This window comes from Amphiprion ocellaris, chromosome 9, assembly GCF_022539595.1.
Source record: "Amphiprion ocellaris isolate individual 3 ecotype Okinawa chromosome 9, ASM2253959v1, whole genome shotgun sequence".
Classification (NCBI taxonomy): domain Eukaryota; kingdom Metazoa; phylum Chordata; class Actinopteri; family Pomacentridae; genus Amphiprion; species Amphiprion ocellaris.
In genome coordinates this window covers 18,249,739-18,270,018 of record NC_072774.1, presented here as the reverse complement: position 1 = coordinate 18,270,018, position 20,280 = coordinate 18,249,739, and the positions used below count along the sequence as shown (strand labels likewise).

The 20,280-nt window shown below is 39.7% G+C and overlaps 1 protein-coding gene across 1 annotated transcript in view; it reads left to right on the top strand.

The window, feature by feature from the left end:
- The window catches only part of si:dkey-22o22.2 (neural-cadherin), a 164,755-nt gene that overhangs the window by 95,126 nt on the left and 49,349 nt on the right, over nt 1-20,280 (top strand). The window contains exons 11-17 of the mRNA XM_055013798.1: nt 203-373; nt 2,909-3,081; nt 4,363-4,530; nt 13,967-14,216; nt 15,972-16,099; nt 16,182-16,368; nt 17,650-17,793. Of these exons, the coding sequence (XP_054869773.1) occupies nt 203-373; nt 2,909-3,081; nt 4,363-4,530; nt 13,967-14,216; nt 15,972-16,099; nt 16,182-16,368; nt 17,650-17,793 (1,221 nt within the window). The remainder of the gene's footprint in view (nt 1-202; nt 374-2,908; nt 3,082-4,362; nt 4,531-13,966; nt 14,217-15,971; nt 16,100-16,181; nt 16,369-17,649; nt 17,794-20,280) is intronic.

Below are 20,280 nucleotides of genomic sequence, written 5' to 3'. Positions count from 1 at the left end.
AATACTTGTTACTGATGTTTGTAGGAAACTAAATTTAATTTTCAAAGTAATATCTTGAAATGTGCATAAGCTCAAAAGCTATAGTCTCCTCACAGAGCCATTGGATGTGATCAGGAAGTCTTAACAATGAGATCCAAGCAGTGACACTCAGACATGAAAAGTGTAACTGTAGCCATGGTAACTTGATCCTTGTGTTTGTCAGGTGTGATCACCACAACGGTGAGTTTTGACCGGGAGCATCAGAGGGAGTTCACGCTGTCAGTGACGGCCACCGATCAGGCCGAGGAGCCTCTCATCGGAATCTGTCAGATCACAGTGCTGATCTCAGATCAGAACGACAATGACCCCAAGTTTGAAAACAGCCGCTACCAGTGTGAGTACTACTACTGCTATGTTTAGCCACATGATATGTTCCTGCACTTATTACTGTATTACTGCAGTTAGTACAACTTCTTGCAGTACAATCAGTCCTTCAAATAGATCTGCCACTGCTTTCATGACTGGTACATATTCTGCCATTAGTGCCACTTGTACGTCAGTTCTACTGTCTAAAGTTCCAGAAGCAGCTTTCTGCCCCCACTGCTCATTTCATCTTTCATCAGTTAGATTTTTTTTCCATCTTGTCTATCTAGCAATACGAAACAAGGCAGCGATACATTAAAAAGTTTCCTTCCCTCAGACTCGCCCACTCTACCATCTGTTGACTCACACTGTCCACATCCTCTTCTACATAAAACCTTCTGCATGTGTTACAACGTGAATCTGGAGGAAGCAGGTGAAGTGTGGAAATTGCCTGTTTGTCATATATCCATCTGCATCCTTGTAATCCTGGAAAGCTCCTAAGACGGATGAAATATTCGCCGCCACCTCCCGCGGGTCCGTGTTTGTTTACTATGTGTGCAAATATGTGTTTTGATAAGCGTTGTGTCAGAAGTTCTCGTCCGGTTAGGGATACGCACAGAGTGGCTCATTAACTATTTAAAAGGCAGATTGAAATGTTTCTGGGACATGCATTCATTTACCACTAGTGAGTGTGTGCGTATACTTGCACGAACGGAGGAAATGAGCCAGAAACCACCTCTTGTTTAGCCTACTTGTTATTTATCTTATGGTCGTTATCCGCAAACAGCAGCGTGAAAAGATTATTGGGGCTTTGGGGACGGCATGATCAGCAGCTCTCGGATGTTTTCTTCATTGCTTTTTCACTTCACTTTCTATTAGCAGTAACAGATTCTGAGTTTTCCTCTCCTCCAGAGGAGTCTGTTCGCCGTATGAGTGAACAGTGTCCTCTGGCAGCAGAAGCGACTTTTAGATGCCTGTGAACATGAAAGTAGTTTAAATTAAGTGTGTAGGTTTAAAAGTCCTTTTTGGAAAATATTTTTCAGTGAAAATCTGAAGAGAAAAGGAAACTAACTATGCACCTCTTCAACCTATGCAACACTTCTCTCAAATCTTGTCATATTTACAGATATGCTAAATGTGTCAGATATAATTTGAGAGCAGAGCTCTCTGACAAGATAGTTGGATAAATGCCAATGAAACTCTCATGTTGATTCTAAGTTCTGGCTCTAAAACCAGATTGGGTGTCCATGTCTCAGCCAATTTTTATATAATCAAGTAAGATGGCAAATCATATTGTTTACCTGCAAAGTTTTAATATTTCACTGGTTGTAGATATTGTGCATATGTAGACAACAAATACATGCAAGTATGTAAAATACTTTTATACATAGACCTCATGAAATACTCACACTAATGACATTTTCGTGGTTTTGGTCTTTTCTGGTTCCCAACAGGGACCAACTTCTCGGTTCTGATCAGTTCTAAATTACTCTCAGAAAACGAGGGACTACAGATGAAAGATAGCCTCTGGGCTAACTCTGGCTCATTTACAGCAATGCTTATTAATGTGCACTGTCCCTGTTAAATAAACCAACGAGTTAATAAAAAATAAACTGAACTGGTTCAGCGTTTGTTGAAATGTCCTACCAGTGACAAAAAAAAAAACAAATTTAACAATCAAGCTAACTTCCTCATGTATTGTTTTATTTCATTTATCAATTATCTTAATCTAAAGAGCAGAAAAAGTAAAATCCTAATTTGATGTGATCACCCTTCTCCTTTGCATACTTTCACTTATGCTGTTCTTTTAGCTTAACAAAAGCTCATTAGCATGGTTTTATTATTATTAATATTAATGGACATCATTACGTGAACAAAAGGAAGAACGTACAGCATCACTCTGATCCTGGGAGGCAGACAAATCCCATGTTCGCTCCTCCTGGTTGTTTTGGTTTCCTCTCTGTGACACACATTAGACTCAGCAGGAACTGATGTGATTATTCAGTTGAAATGTATCCAGTGAGACCGCAAATGTGAAAAGGACATTATTATTGACATAATGCTTGAAATGCAGTATTACAGAGGGAAATGCAGCAGCCGACCTCCTCCCTGCTCGTTGTTTTTGTCGTCTGATAAGCGCTGACATGCATCACAGTCAGCAGGATTGGAGGTTATATTCATAAATTTAAAAATGCATCAGTTGACTTTGCAGAGTGAGACCCAGAAATGACAAAATGAGGTGACACACTGCTGACACAACACAACGCTGTGTTCCCATTATTATAATATCTGCTTACCATCACAGAACATGATGTTGTACTGTGTTCAGTCAAATTTAATGAAATTCACTATTCATGATTTAGACACAGGCACAAGTCAGAAAAGGATTATGGTTTGGAGCTTGCGAATCTGGGACAGCTGCAGGTTTCAACATTCTTTTTGTTTTCTATGTCTGACCACTCCCTGATATTCTCTCTGTTTCAGTGTGGTAATACCTGCTGTAGCTGGCAGTAGTACGAGTATTATTCCATCCCCTGCCTGACAGGTAATCTCTTCTCACTTGCAGATTTCCTGAGGGAGGACACTCCAGTTGGAACTAGTTTCCTGAGAGCGGCGGCGCATGATGATGACCAGGGAAGCAACGCAGCAATCACCTATTCACTGTCCAATCAGAAGCCAGCATACCTGCACATCAACCCCAGCACTGGTTGGATTTATGTCAACCACCCCATCTCACAGGTGAGCAACACACCAGCAACCTTTTTTACAACCCAACAAGACTTGTTTTAGTCCCTAAAACTAACACAGCTGGATTCTTGTGGGGATTAAATAGTGTTTTTAGCTGTAAAAGGCCATAATAGATTCAGTAAGTCCTGACATAAACATAATTCTAACAACCCCAACACAAGACTGAATCCTTTAACATCCTAAAGAAATGTCATCACTGACCAAAAACTTTCAAACTACACAACCTAACCTCTTGAAAGTGTCTGAAAAAACTTTGCAATGATGTCTTCATTTTCACAAATTGGTAAAACTTTTTCAAAAAGTATCCTCACCTCACCAGAAACCTTCGCTGCCTTTGAGTATTGTGTGTTTTATGCATCTGCCATCCACCCCAACATCCTCCCAGCTACTCCAATGCAAACAATTCAGCAATATAGAAATGTTATTTCTTGGAGACAGGGTTGATCCAAGTCACAAAAATATAACATAGTAAAAAAACACATGGAATGACCCACACCATGTATACAATAAACTGCAAATATGTCAATCAAATCAGAGAATAGCAGCTTCAGCCCAGAATCATGAGTTCATGAGGTCTCTAGGTCGAAGTTATGGTACCAATGTCAGCAGATGTTCTGCTGTTTCTGCTGTCAGCAGAATAAAAGTTGCATCAAACAGACTGTTGCTGTAAATCTTTAATGGTTGTCATCATCATCGTACGTGTGTAGCTCCTTCTTTGCACAGTCTTTCAAAGTCAAACTGAAAATCCATCTGAAGCGAATCCGTCTGTTAAACAAACGTCCGCTATGAATGATGCCGACTGTTCTTCTGTCACTGTCATCGTCTCTGTTCTTCTTCTCTGCCTCCTCCTTTTCAACAGCACTTCAGTCAATAATTTAGTAAAGGCAGATTTACCCCATCCCACTTTCTTTATTCATTTTTTTAATTTACAAACAAACCAAAAGATCAACATTTTAACATTTCCTTTATCTCTCTGCTCTAATATTTACTAATCTTACAAGTTTTCAGCAGGCTTTCACAACTGTCAAACTGTTTGATCATTGAAGTTTGATTTTGAAGATAAGACCAAATTTTAATCACAGACTTTCTCTTTTATTTCTTAAGATGCTTTTTCCCATTAAGAAATAGGAAAAGCCTTTCTTTACATTTGTTTGATAAAAGCTGTGGAAAGGTAGAACAGGTTGAAAAGGCAGCTCTCAATAAATACTCACCTAGACATGTTTCTTTGGTTTGTTAAACGATGTGAATCGTCGTGTGTACGTCTGCCTGCAGACATCCAGGATCAGTCAGCAGATTGTGGCGTCAGATGGAGGGAACCGTAGCAGCTCCGTGGAACTGACCGTCATCATCACCAACGTCCACAACCAGCCGCCACACTGGGAGCAGCCAGAGTACTGGGTCACGGTGCCGGAAAACACTGTCCGAGACGCCAAGATAGTGGTGAGTTGCTGAGGACGCTAAGTTACTGAGTTTTCACATGCAAAGTTAAAGCAGATTAACTGCGGCCTGTTCATTATTGATTTTTAACTTCTTCAAACCATGTATAGCGTTCACAGGTAAACTCAGCGTCTCATTGGTTCTGATGTTTTCAGGTGGTTTGAAAGTTTCATTCCAAGCAACTCCAGGAGCTTTAAAATTTTTTCAATTCCTTCTTGAAAAGGCAGAGCCCTGACTGGGCTACAATTTCATGCATCCTGACTTCATGAGAAATAGATGTTCTAACATCACTCCATCACTCAAATATGACTATCTGAAACATGTAATATTAATAGTAGGTAATACTGCCTGTCATAAGAACACAAGTTTCTCGTTTTCAACCATGTTGGTTGTTTACACGTAGATTGGTAAGTTGCAGAACGCTGTGGGTTGGAAATGTTTAACTTTGAGGTGAATTCAGCACATTTATCTACCTGAAGAGGGCCATGTTCGCACTGAATAGTTTCCCTCCATCACCTAAACATGCAGAGGATAAAGGTACATATTTCTGTTCCTTTTGAGGTCACTGAGATTGGCACAGCAAATGACTAAAACTGGGCTATCTAGTTCTGCTATGACAAAAATTGATGGAACGTTGTGAGAAGTCTCAATAGCGTCTGCTAGCTGCAGTTTTATAAATCTGGCCCAAGAGCCTTAGTCTAAGGTTTTCCAGTTTGGCCTCAGAGTTGTCGAACTGATTGAATTTAGGTATATTTTTTCATTCAGAAATCCATAAAGTTAACTTTCACCCTAAAGTCTCAATGAAGCAGTTAAAAAAAAAAGATGTGTTCTGAGTTTGTCCCACCACAAAAATCAGCAGAAACACTTTCAAAAGCTTTCAAAATTGTGGAAAAAACAGTTTCATCTGTTGTGAAATTCCGGAGTACGATCAAAGTTTTCACACCAGCCCAAATTAATCGTGCTAACCATGCAAACAAAGTTCATTTTAAAGGAACCAAGCATATTAGATGTGAAATCACCCACACACACTGAGTGGGAGAACCCTTGATGCTTACACAGACTTGTTTTTATGTTGTTATACTCTTTAGAGGAGGGGTCATAAAACTTCTATCTGGTCTGCCCAAAATATTCTGACCACAAAAACTATCCACAATTCATCACTGTTTTGTCCAGTCTCACATTTTCAGCAGTTATTTTCTGACATGTATGATGTGTTTTTTTGTTTTCATGGACTTTAAGGAGTTTACTGATTATCAAGAAAAAGTCAGCAGTCCTAAAAGACCTTTATCGTGCAAGAAAACCATTTTTTCGTATCAGCGTAGCTCTAGTGTTTTATTGGTATGTGCCAACATCAAAGGTTATTGAGCCTCTTCTTTAAATGGTTAGGGTGCCTGAAAAGTTATTGATCAACAAAGTGAAGCTCCTTCTTCTCTTCTGATCACTACAAATACCTCTAAGATCTGGAAAATGACATGGAGGAGAGGGGAAGGAGACGTAAAAAGAGAGCAGTATTTAATCCCGGTCGTCCTCCTGCAGCTATTAGAGTTCTCTTTCATTTACATCCTCCTTCACGTCTGTGCACAGCACCCTGAGGAGGCTAGAAACACTTTTTCTTCTTCTCCTTTTTCTTCACCCGCTTCACTCCTCCCTTTTCCGCTCATCCATCCCTCTCTCTTTTTCTCTCCCTCTGTGTCAGCACGTTTAGCCGAGCACTTCCAAACATTTTCTGCCGAGCAAACAACAAACCCGCCCTGAGTTTGTCTCACCTGACTTCGCTACAACCAACCAACACACACACACACACACACACACACACACACACACACACACACAGTTTGCTTGTATACCTCCGGTGACTTTTTCTTCCTCCTTTTGATCCCTTCATCCTAATTTGCTACCTTCTCCTGAGCGGCTGGTTTAGAAGGTGGAGGAATTTTCACCCTCCAGCTGCTCGATTTCATGGAGGTTAGTCAGTTTTCGAATAGTTGGAGGGTACTTAGGTGCAATCCTGTGTATGTCTCACTGCTGCTGTGCTTTTCTTTGACCCCACATTTTTACTGAAAAGACTGAAAAGGATGGTGATGATGATGATGGTGATGATGATGGCGATTGGAGGTTGTCCCACCCACAGCTCCATCTGTCAGAGATGATTGAGGAGAGGGAGAAAATTGCACCTGCTGTCAGAGCATCACAATAGACTCCCATCACCTCAGAAAAACAGACATTTAATTACTGTGTTTAACCTGACAGAGGCTGTATAGCGGTGGGGAAAGGGGGAGTCCAATGTAGGAAAAGGAAGGAGATTGTTGATTTTGGTCTTTTCATGGCATTTGTTGACAATAGGTGAAAAATAAAATAACATGAGATTCATCATTCAATCAGAACATTAAAATATATATATATATTTTTTTGTTCATATACAGTGTCAGAAGTGACTTTCTTATTTCTAAATTCTGTTTGGACGTCAGGTTTTTCTCTGACAGTCACCCTTTTGTTGGCATCTTATCGTAATGCTCCGTCGCATGTTTTAAATCTATTATACAGTGAATATTGAACTAGCTTTGCTTTGAACAATTCCATTGCAAATCAAATCGCACTATCCATCACAAAAGCTGCAAAATTCACCAAATTCTTCAGCCCTGATCTACAAAACTAAGTCAGAATATTATTTCCCTAAAGTGGCAACTTAAACAAATCACTCCAAAACTTTGAAATGTCTCCTCCTCTTCCTCACCTCCTCCTCCTTCATCTCATCTGCTGTGTTAATTGCACTGAGGAGGAACTGTTGTTTTAAATTTAGCAGCCTTAATAAGGTCTGTTAATTACACTGTTAACGAGGTAGATGGAGGTAGATGCTGCAGAGGTGGAAGCTCCTGTGTGCGTGTGTGTTAAATCTCCATATCAATAAGCTGTAGTCATCTCCTGCTTATGTGTGAGTGTGCAAGTATTTTATTAGTCTCCTTACTGGCTGACTTCCTCCAGCTTTCTTCCGCATCCTGTTGGTGTTTTCTATGGCTGTTACACAGGCAATAATAAAATATTAAATCCTGTGGACCAGTGATGCACTGAAAGTGTCTTTGGAAAGGATCTAATAATAAAAATTGTTCTAATTTAGACAGGCCACCCTCCCAAAATGACACAACTCAGGGATCATATATAGCTGAAGGATCTCTGGGTGCATCCATTTTAACTCTCACAAACAAAGGCTGAGATAGTGTTCAGTAGGAATGGCCAGTTGTCTGCGTTTTCATTTTGCCATTATCAAAGATCGCAGATAGACGATCCATTCACCGGCAGGCAGATGGGGCAGCAAACTTTCATTTTAAATGTCAGCGCAGCCGATCTCGCAGCGCATTTGCTGTTATTTACCTGTACTTTGGTTCATTTTATGAGAAAAATATGCAAATGAGAACAACTATATTGCAATTCAGACGCGTTAAAACAGAGTACTTGCGAGGGCTGAGAGAGCAGGGTGGGGGAGAAAGACTGACTCCCTTACTCTTTCTCCTGATTTATGTCTTTGTTGCACTAATACGGCTGTGCACACGAGAAGCAGATAAACGAGGTAATAAAACACTGAGCAGAAATACTGCTTATGTGGTATATTTGCAATATAAATTAGCAAAACAGCCATTAAATGTGGAATTATCACATAAAAGTCCAGAACCATTGTGGCGACAGAAGAACTTCTCCTTGACCTCACCATGGCCCTTTCAGCTGACTGCTAACTGTTAGCACTTGACAGCGTGATCTGTATTCCAGCTGCTGAATCACCCTCAGCACCAGCCGCACCAGCTGAGAGCGATCTGCTGCGATATCTCCACAGGCATTAATCTGTGTGGGAGAAGATGGCAGACACTGATCAGCTTAGCTTCAGCACACTGCACTGATGTCTAATGAGATGATTTCTCATTAGTGTTGATTCCATTCGCTCTGCTGCCTCGGCCTGCTGCGAGGCTGAGCCACGCTGCACCAACATGTCCTGACATGACTTCTCACCTGGAAACTGGATGGCTACTTCTCAGGCAGATTTGGAATTGAAATTGGTTTTACATGTGTAAGAGAATACCAATGAAAAAAACAAAACTTGAAAATGTGAGAGGACAGTCTGAGCATTGACAAGTTGTGAATCAGCTTCACTGGAAGGTTGAGAAGCAGAAATTACTTTATAATTACCCCGCCAAGGAGGCGGAGCCTCGGTGGAGTTATGTGACAATCGGCATTGGTTTGTCGGATTTGGATGAAATTTTCAGGGAAGGTCAGAAATGATACAAGGACCAACTCGTTATTTTTGCAGTGATGCGGCTTATAGTCTGGAACCACGGATACAAGTGAACACTACATCAGCTGCCTGCTGATGATCACATGATTGCAAAGCTTCTAAAAACTGACCGCTGCGAAATTATCAGGACTTATCCATCGGAAATGATACAAGAAACAATTGATTAAATTGTGGGGGTGTTTCTGAGTTCTATCACTTCCTGCCTCCTGCAACATATTTAGGTCACACGGTTCGGTATCCGTACATAACATACACATGCATAACACACATCTGTGCTCAGCGCATGGTCATTTTGTTTGTGGGTACATCTAGATTACATGGCCACATTCTATAGTGTCATAATTGCTGCCACAGTTTTTCTCAAGATTTCAGCCGAAATGATACAACGATTGTGCAGCCTTGGCGGAGTATCGCGCTCTCTGAGTGCTTTTCTTGTTTTATTTTAAATGTTGGTTAGTGATCTTTTTCTTTCTGTGTGTTTATGTGTTGTGTAGTCTGCCAACATGCCAAATCATTAGTAAAGACAAGAGAGTGAAGGGAGCTGCTGGAGTCACTGGACAGAGAGAGAGCTGAGAGGGTTTTGGTGTTTGAGGTGGTGGACAGCGTTTCTCACTCAGAGGATGCGTGTTACCTCTGGTGGAAGCAACAGTAGCATTTGGAATCTTTCGGATTTTTCTTTTTCGATGGACCGAGGCCAACAGTTTTCCATTGCTTCCAGGCTTTGTGTAAATCTTAATTAACTGTTGTGCACTGAAGTGGTGAAATGATTTTACACTCACAGTACATTTTGTTTTAGAACCATCTTTACTGTAGATGTGAACGACACGCTGATGTGCAAGTATGTTTACACTGCCTTAAGAAGACAGTATTGTCTGTAAAGTAGTGACAAGTGGTCATTGTTAACCTCATCATTAATCTCTCTGATCTGGCTCATTGGCCTAGTATCGCAAATAAAAGTCCCGCATGCAAAATCCCACTTAAGCAAAAGTGCATAAGTATTTGCAGCAAAATGCAGTGTTAAAGTAAAAGTACACAATTAGTTCCTCTGTCGTATATGATAGTATATGACATCATTAGATTATTGTTACTGAAGCATCAGTGGGTCAGCAGCATGTTACTGCTGTAGATGCTGAAAAGAAGGATCCATCTGGGATCTGGAAAGAGGAATGCAGAAAGAAAGTTTTAATACAAAAGTCTGCTTTCAGATTTTGGACTTGTCTGCTAGTCAGATGTTGGATCATTTGGAAATCTATTGAAAAGAAACTGTGTGAGAAGTTTAGGGGTAAAAATCTGTATTTGGTGGAGCTGTTAGCAACTCACAGACATCTGAAATATCCTCTGATGTTTTTTGTAAGACATCAGAAGCCAAAAAGGTTGGAAACCATCGGTTTAATCTTTAACAATGTGTTGTATTTGAAAAGTATGTCAAAACATCCATTGTGCAAAATCTGTATCTTCAAAATAACTAAAGGTTTCAGATAAATGTAGTGTAGCAGAAAGTAAAATATCTCTCTCTGGAATGTAGTGGAGTGGATGTATGAAATAGCATAAAATTGTAGTGAAGTGCACCATTGAGTTAATGTACTTAGTTATTTGCTGCCTCTGGTCGGCAGAAGACAAAATTACTAATTAAAATGTAATCTAACCATAGTCTATTCAAACATCCAACATGTGGAACAGACAGAGCATAAATCCTGCTTTACTTACCAGGAGAAACACTGTAGCATACTTCTTAACTAATGCACTTAACTTCTGTTAATCAAACAATTGTCCTCATTAAGACCAGTCAGCTTAATTGTGAATCATGTTTAGGTTGCATCCCAGCAAGCAAAAGAAAATGGACTGGAGTAATCAAAAGTCATTCTACACTGAATAATTAAATGAAAAGATTCCCAAAAATGTGAAACATTGAGACAGGCTGGTTAATGTGGTGAGAGATTTTATTTTATATGTGTCCTGGGTTTTTTTTCTGACTTTTGGAGTGGACTTGCATGAATAAATGAAATGTATGTGTTCAGGAATATATGTCCCCAAGAGCTTTTCATCTTGGTGTGTTTGTGTGTGTGTGTGTGTGTGTGTGTGTGTGTGTGTGTGTGTGTGTGTGTGTGTGTGTGTGTGTGTGTGTGTGTGTGTGTGTGTGTGTGTGTGTGTGTGTGTGTGTGTGTGTGTGTGTCCAGGTCATACTATTACTGTAAAGTGAGGTGGCATCACTCAACCATGGAAAACGCAATCCTTCCCTGGAACAGCTGGGTGTTTGTGGTCAGGAAGGACAAAGGCCTTGAAAGCACTCTCTCTTACACAAACACACACACACACACACACACACACACACACACACACACACACACACACACACACACACAGAGACACACACACACACACACACACACACAGACTCTCTCACATATTGTTGCTTTCTTTTACAACAGACGTTTCATTGACTTATATTCATGTCCTAGAAACTAAGCCTAATCCTATCTCTAGCCTTAACCCAAACCTAAACTCATCCTGACCCTGAATAAAATCTTCATACATAAATTTAGTGATTTATATGATGGGGACTCTTTTTGTCCTCAAAAACAAGCTCCCTGCAATGTGACTGTGTAAACAGTGTAAACAGATTTATGTCCTCACAACGTGAGCAATACATCCATACACACACAGACTCACTTTCTCCCTCTCTAAGGTCAGCTTATTCTAACTGCCAAGAGAATAATATCTATCTTATTCTTAAAAGCTCTGCTCCTGGGATGTGCACCAGCCAGGACAACACACACACATACACACACACACACTGACCCACACATATTCTCTAAAAATTTCCACAAAAGAAAATATCAACAAAGCTGAAACTGAAACCTTTTTAGGTGCCTTGGAGAAGTTTGACATTTTCTCGTCTAGTGTTTCATTTCCAAAGAAGGACTGAACAGCAGCTCTGACCGTTGAAACGCTGCATTCTTGGAAATGCAGTTGTGTATCTCAGGGTGTCATTTTTCTGGTGAGTGTTATGGTTTACGGACCTCTGGAAACCGTTGAAGCCGTTATAAAGACAAACGGCCTCGCTGTCGACACTAACAGCTGTGTGATAACATGATGTCATCATGAACCAGCACAGAGTCCGTTTTTGGCTTGATTTCTTGATGGATTGTTATAATGTGATGTGAGAGTTATTGCTTCAGACATGGAGATAAGTCTGTATCTATAAACTTGTAGCCTTAAATGAATACACAGAGGTTTGGGGAGCTGGCTCTGTATGGGCTATCTTTTATTCTCTCTGCACTGCTTGTAATCAGTCTGAGTGAGGATTCTTGCTTCTGTTCTCCGAATCCACCAGCGACTCTTAACTTTGAACAAATGCTTTTGTATTAGGAACTCTAAACACTAGACTATGTACTCATAGCTACATGATATTTTACCTCTTTCATATGCACATAAGCACAGAATAAACTGCAGCTGTGACCCCTCCATGAATGGCAGGAAGCCAGAAATGTCTAGGGCAGATGCACAAATGGTGTTGAATAGTGATTGGATTGTTTCTCAGAGCCTTTCTGTGATAATCTAACCACATGAAATGAGTGACACAACATGGTCCAAAACTGTATTTTTAGTTTTTAGTGCAGTGTTATTAATTTCAAATGAAGTTTTCTTTTTTCTGGACAGAATCTAAAAATGTTTTAGTGGTGTATATTCCAAAATTGAAAAAAATAAAATAATAATAATAACAAAATATACAAACAGTTAACTAATTAACGATGTACATTTCAACATATAAGCTGTGATTTTCCATGAGACTTATTTCTTCTCCACGAATAAAAAAACAAACCGGATTGACATGGCCACTGTGACATCACCAGTGGGTTTGAAGATGGCCACTAGAAACCTAGATTTTGGTATTTCATCTGCTTTTTGACTTTTTGAAAGCCAAGGCCAAATAACACTATGTACGTTAATGTGATAGCAACATGCCAATTGTAATTGAACCACGTCCTAAAGAGTATTCTGCTTTTTCATCTATTTAACTTGAAAAGGCACCATAGTTCACAAAATTACCATCTTGCGGTTTTGAAAGGGACCTAATATTATCTATTGAGACCATAAACTTGAACTCAAACTGGACTCCAAGAATCTGATTTCTTTTGCAACCAGAGGAGTCACTCCCTGCTGGCCATCAGAAAGAATGCAGTTTTCAGCCAATTCCACATTAGCTTTACTTGTCAGCCTTTTTTTTCACATTTTAGGTTATATATATATAGTAGTTAGGACAAACAACATTGATCAAAGGAGCTTGGAGAATTCAGTGCTTCTTTAAGAATCTCTCTTATTCTACTTTGATAGTGTTTTGTCGGTTTTTGCTGTCAGGGTTTTTCCATTGTCAGATTGTGAACAACAGTGATGATGTGTGTATCCCTAACATAAAAGCTTAAACACAAGTGATAAATTAGACTATCCAAGCGGTCCTCGACTTATGTCGGAGTTCCATTCGTACAGTGTGATATAAGTTGATTTTCGCCGTAAGTCCGGTGAAAATGTAAACAAAGCCATTATGTGCATCACGATATCGATCAGTTTACATATTTGTACAACTACAGTAATGACAAACAGTCATTAGTTCACACTGAAACACAACTTGATAGGAAAATACCGGCGAAAATGTAAACGATAAGTCTGACTTAATCTCGGAAGCCATAATGAAGTTATCGAATGTAGCATAAATAATCCAATATGGTGGTAAAAAGGAAACAAAGCCATCTTATAGTGCCGCTTGACTTCTTCCGCTCTGCTCGCCGTGTGACTACATATTCATCCTCTCCGTTTGCCGACGTATTCGTTCACTCCACTCGCCAACTAGTTCCACTGAACCAGTTCACACGTAAGTCGATGACGTCGTAAACCGAGGACCTCCTGGACCTATTGAAAAGTTATTTAGACACAGAAGACCTTTCATTAGCTATAACTTGTTTTGACCAGCCTCCGATCCCACATACAAAGTCTTAAAAATTCACACAAAAGAAAGACAAAAATCAAGAAGCTCATATGTCTCACACAGTGACATATTGTGTCAGAGATAGGGTTCTCAAGCATTTGTATTTATGGATTAATGATGTAACAAAAGTACACATGCTATTAGCCATCCTCTCATCCTCTATCTCTCCTCAGACCGTCAAGGCAACGTCTCCACTCGGTGACCCCAGAGTGACCTACAACCTGGAGGAGGGTCAGGTGCCAGAAACCAACATGCCGGTGCGCTTCTACATCAAACCAAACCGGGCGGACGGCTCAGCATCCATCCTGGTGGCGGAGAACCTCGACTACGAGACAACTCGTTTCTTCACGCTCAGAGTGCGAGTGCAGAATGTCGCTGCCGTGCCGCTCGCCTCCTTCACCACCGTTTACGTCAACGTGACGGGTGAGGTGGAGGGAACGAGTTTGCATTTGAGTGATTGAGGTCCTATTTGAGTTTTGAAAGGTCATAACTTTGGGTTCTTTGAGGGTTTAAGGGCAACATCCACTTTGTTGATATAGATGAATTTTTAAGGGACAGAGAGTGACTTCCAGAGTTGGTTCATTGGTGTGAACAGCTAAATCCTTCATTCAGTTCTATTAAACCATTCCACCAGAAGCACAATGAGACGACATGATTGAAAGTGCATCAGTTAAACCTCAAAAGTAAAAGAATTTCCAAAAAAAATGATAGAAATTTTGTTATTGTTTATTGTTTGTATTTTTTTTCCACTAATGTTGTGTCATGTATGATATTACATGATTTGAACAGTAAGTGAAATAGGATTATCAAGCTCTTCCTTCGAATGTCAACAATGTCACAACAGTTTACAGTTTGCCAGCAGCACAGATTCTTTTGCCAAAGTTTACTGCTGTCAGATTCAACTGACCTGCACAAATTCCATTACCCCCATACTTCAATCCTGTGATGAAATTTATTGATAATCACCCAAAATGTTGTATTAAAATGCTTGCGTGAGTGAGATGTTTTGATGTACACTACCAGTCAAAAGTTTGGACACTCAAACGAATTCAAATGAATGAGAAAGTGTGTCCAAACATTTGACTGGTGGTGTATTTAGTTACATGTGTTCTTGTTCTCACTGGGTATTGAAAGCGACTGTGCTGGTGCATGCATACTTATTTGTTCCTTGTACAGTGATACAAAACCAGTGATGTAAAAGTATAGTGATTTTACAAATGAATTAATAAGTGAGTATGCAAATAAGGGAATCAGTACATAATGTTTACTTCCAGTGAGTTTGAACATTTTGTCATCACATTATTTCTTATCGTGTCTCTCTCACCTATGTATTGAAGCTGGGGCCCTGGATTTCTCTCTCTCTTTATTTTGAGCACACATTCAGCATTTAAAAATTCACTATTTGGCTTTGACCAGCACAGGGAAAGAAGTCATCAGTGAACAACAGAAACTCCGAATGAGAGTAATGAAGTGTAGTTCATATCCCTGCTCATCTGTGGCAGAAAAAGGGAAAAGAAGAAAACAGCAACGGCTGGTGGTGTGAGCTTCATGCCACCTCGTTTTAACAGTGACTCATTTTCCAATCAGCATCTGTAGGCGGGTGGAGAGAAGGAAAATGGAGAAAACACTTCCTGACTTTGATTGGCTTTGAACAAGCCCACATCGGATGCTGTAATTGGCTTAGCGGAGCTTGAAAGTGAGCTGACAGGCTGCATTGTGGACTCTTCAGGGTGTTTGGATAATAATTCCTCACTAATAACTCAGTTTTCATTAGCAAGGGGAGACACAGTCCAAATTCACTTTCTGATGGACTTCACACCACAGACTTTTTCTTGTTCCCTCTCATTGCCTTTTTTTCTTTCCTTAGTTCCTTGTATCTGATATTTTCTTTTAATCTCCCTTACTCATGTAAATGTCATCAAGACTACAGACATTATTCCATCTTTCTTTTCCTTCCGTCTTGCTTTTCTCCCTGTCCTTCTTTATTTCTTGCTCATTTTCCTTTCTTTGTCGACTTTTCTTTCTCTGTCAGTTTTTAATCCAATTTAATCAGCTTTCATGGACATGACAGACTGTCTGTGTTCTTCTGCCAGATCCTGCAACAACAAAAAATGATGAATTTAGGAAAATAAAATGTGTTTTTCATGGCTGCTCTACCTTGTTTTTCTTTGTCATCAGACGTGAACGACAACGTCCCTTTCTTCCTGTCGTCCACCTACGAAGCGACGGTTCCTGAAGGAGCACAGATCGGCACGTCGGTGGCTCAGGTGTCGGCCACAGACCTGGACTCTGGTTTACACGGAATGGTGAGATTCGGCTGCACTGAACATTGATGAACTTCTGTTTCCCTTCTTCTTCTTCTTCAACTTTTCTTTCTGTGTGTTTCAGATCCACTATGTGATCCTGAAGGATGAAAGTGGGGATTCTCAGTTCTTCAGCATCAACTCACGCAGCGGCGTCATCATCACCCAAGCCTCGTTTGACCGCGAGCAGAAAGCTTCTTACCTGATCGAGGTGCAGTCGCAGGACGGCTCAGAGTCGGCTCGACCCGGCCAGCAAGGCCAACCAAACACAGGTAACACACTTGGTGTTGGCTGCAACAAAAACACAAGAAATTCACCACAAAAACCATCAAAGTAAATAGTAAATATGATCCTACATCCTTTCTTTCAAAAAATATCTTTCAGCCTTTTGATGGGTAAGTAATAATATTAGATTCAGCAGTAATATGTTTCTAATTGGAAAACAAGAAAATGTAATCATATAATTCTCTCCTGTTTGGTAATATGTTCTAATTTTATTTATCAGTTAATTGGTATTTACCATTGATACACTGAGAAGAGAAAATAAATGCAGGAGTGTTGTGACATTGTTTTATTGATGGAATTAATGCTGTGGAAATGCTGTGTGCGTTATGGTTAATTTATATATCTTATTATGTTTGTATTGAATACATTTTGAGATTTAGTTAATTTACATTATATTTTTTATATTTTTATGTAATCGTGCTGTGCATTTTGAACTGTCTGTAGGTGGTATGCCGTAATTTTATAGAGGACTATGAGCATGCACAAGCAAATTGTACGTGTGCATAAATTCCCGAGTAGATAAAGGACATAAAGGCTGCTTTCACATCCCACCTCAAAAAATTGACCCTTTTCATCCCAAGAAAAGCTTGGGAGCTATGGCTCAACAGATGGAGCAGGTCATCTAGTAATCAGTGGACTGTTGAAACCAAGTTTGCAGCTGATAGTAACTCACTGCCATCAATGTTTGTGTGAATCGCTGATAATTTTGCCACTTGACTTTCTTTTACTCTATGAACACTTTAAGTCCCAAAATCCACTGTCTGGTTTGACAGACATGTTATCTTCTCAAAATCCAGAGCACTTGTAATAGTACAATCACTTATTTTTATGTAAATGTCAGCATGCTTCCTGCAAATTTCAGTGTGTTGCAGTTGAATTTAGATCATAAATAGGTTTTTATCCAAGAACATAATTGTGTTTTCATGGTGAACAAGGAGGTTGTCCCTTGTATATCCTGTCTTCACAAAAAAAAAAAATAAAATTCTCTTAATGTGAGTAGATGAGGATGGCTCACATTATAAAGTGCTTTGGATAAAAGTAACATATAAATACAGTCCATTCAAAAGATTTTCCCTGATGAAGTTTATCATAAGAGTTCATACAGATTTGTTTTTCAGTAGAATTTAATAGATGTTCCGTTTCGATTCTCAAAGTCCTCAAAGTTGCAAGTGTAAGATCGTGCAAACTACTTTAAACTGAGGTTGGTGGACTTTAATGCTTGTATTCAGATAGACTGAGATAACATCCTCCATCCTTTCTTCACTCAGACACAGCTTATGTCAGGATCTTTGTCACCGATGTCAACGACAACGCCCCAGCCTTCGCCCAGCCGGTGTATGAGGTGAGCGTGGAGGAAGACAAGGAGGTCGGCTTCGTTCTCATCACCGTCACAGCCAACGATGAGGATGAAGGTGAGTAAGAAAGGAGCAGATTTTCTGTCTGTCTGATTGATGGAACCTGTTGGTGAAGGTGAAGTTAAGACAGTTTCAATTTGATTTTGTGTGAACTTCAGTCAAACTGAGGGCAGTTTGGGACACAAAGTATCTGCTATTTCTTCTCTCTGAATCTTCAACCTGTTTTCTTAATGATGTGCAGTGTGAAGCTCTGGTGTTGTGCTTTTACCGTTTTGTTCTGTTTATTCTGTGCTCTTTTTCTCTGTGCCTTTCTTGATTTTTTGTGTACTCTTGTCTTTATCTCCTTTTTTTGTCCCCCTTTCTGATTTTTCTTTCTTGTTGGCTTCTGATTTCTTGTCTTCTGGTTTCTTCTTTTTCTCTATTCATCCTGTTCCATTTCCAGTTTTGCTGTCTACTGTTCTCTGCCCATGTCAGTTCTCCTTTCCAATTGTCATTTCCATTTGCCTGTTACTCTCTCTGCTTTTGTATTTATTTATTTTTTGTTTTTATGTCTTCTCTTGACTTGTCTTCTCTTTGCCTTTTTGTGTTGATCCCCTCTGTTCCCTTTTCCCGTTTTCTTCTCTCCATTTCCCTTTAATTTTCTGTTTTCTTCTATTTTGATTTTGTCCTGTTTGCTCTATTCTTTAGATTTTTTTAAACACATTTTTGCTGTGTAGTAGGTTGCAGAGCTTGCTTGCACATGGTTTTTAGGGTTTTGGACAAGGTCTTTCATTTGGTTTTATAATTTTGTTTCACAAAAATCAGTCATAAAGAAGGAAGAACAATGCTGGCTGGGCTGGTTAAGCCGTTTGGACACATCAGAACAAGTCGAGTCCAGGGTGTTGGCTCCACAGATGCAGTCTGGTCCTGCAGGAGACGATGGCAGCCTGCTGTAGTTTTGAATATAACAGTAGACAGCATGAGGCCAATTTAGCAGAGCTGCACTCACCCCACAGAGCTCAGAGCGAGAATCAAAATGTTATAGCAAACATCTCCGCTTGTGGAAGACTGGAAAAGCCCTTCGTTGATGTTTTTGATACCTGAGGCTTTAAGCTACAAGTGTGAAGAAACCAAACCCATCAGCACAGTTAAAAATTCAAAAGTACTGAAAATGATATGTGTTTCTTGCTTTTATCTTACAGTCCTGAATTTATACAGTAAGAGACAGTAAGAGATCTGAGGCAGCAGTAAAAAATAACAATCCCAGGGGTTTATCCATCCAATTTTGCAGTGTTTTCATGCAGGGTTCACATGTTGGCTAGTCTGAGAATATCTGTTTGCCAACACTGAACTGCCTGGTTCAACCAGGTACTACAGTTAATCTACGATACGTTTTCTGACTTGCATGACTTGCACCATCCACTGTACCCCCCACCTTCTCTACAATATTTTTTCTCACAGTGGCCTACCAGAGCTTTACAACAAGGTTCCTGACCACTGCATACCATTAAGCAACAGTTTGGAAGCAAAAATGCATTTTTTTAATGTACTTAAAGTGTGTATTATTGAGGAAAATGGTTTAGATGTTTACCAGAGTGGAGATAATTGAGCTTTGTGAGTACTGTTGTCTGCAGTATGAGTTTTTTAATTTGTTTGTTTTCTGGTCAGTCATGAAAGATACCATAATTGTTTCTATCTGGGTTTTCTTTGTGGAGATTTTGTTCAGTTTTGGGATTTGTTTTTTCTGTCTTTGCTTACTGTAATAGATTTCATTTTATACTTTTTACACTTTTCTGCCACTTCTTTGCTGTTTCCTTAATTTTTCCCCCTTTTGTCCTCTCATCTTTCCTCTCCTCTCCTGCTCTCCTCTGTTTTCTCTCCTCTGTTTTATCTCCTCCTCTCTTCTCCTCCTCTCTTCTTCTCTTGCTGTCACTGCTCGTTAGCGAGTGCTGCTGCTCCCTTGAGGTCGACAGTTTTGATGTTTGTCTCTTTGTTTGTGTTTGTCCCTCATTTCTCTTCCTCCTCCGCTCGAAACCAATAAGCAGCAGGAGGCAAAAAAAGAGAAAAAATATCAGAAAACAACAACAACAAGAAAAAACAATCTTCTCTTTCTCTGTCTCTCTCTCTCTCCCTTTCTTAATGATGGCTGTTGGTGTCAGCTCGAAGCCTCTGAGATTTTCTTTACTCAGAAGGAAAGAAGAGTGACGTCTTATTATTTATTTTCTTTTTTTTTTTTTTTTAAATCTTTAACCTTTTTTTCTGCAGTTCAAATTCATACTGTGTGACTCATTCACAATCTGCCTCAAATTCGGATTTCACTCTGATTCCCTCAGGAGATCCCCAGACTCATTTGTTTCCCATTTTCATATAGTTTTATCACATTTTTTGGTTAGAATTTGGATCATTTACTGTATTTATTATAAACAAAAATAAAAAAATTGCTTTGCACCAGACCAAACTTATTGATGGCTGTACTAACAAGCTGTGGAGTCCTGAAAGAATATCAGAGTCAACTTCAGGCAAATTCTTTGTTTTCACTTTTGTGCGTTGGCTGGAGAAAATGTG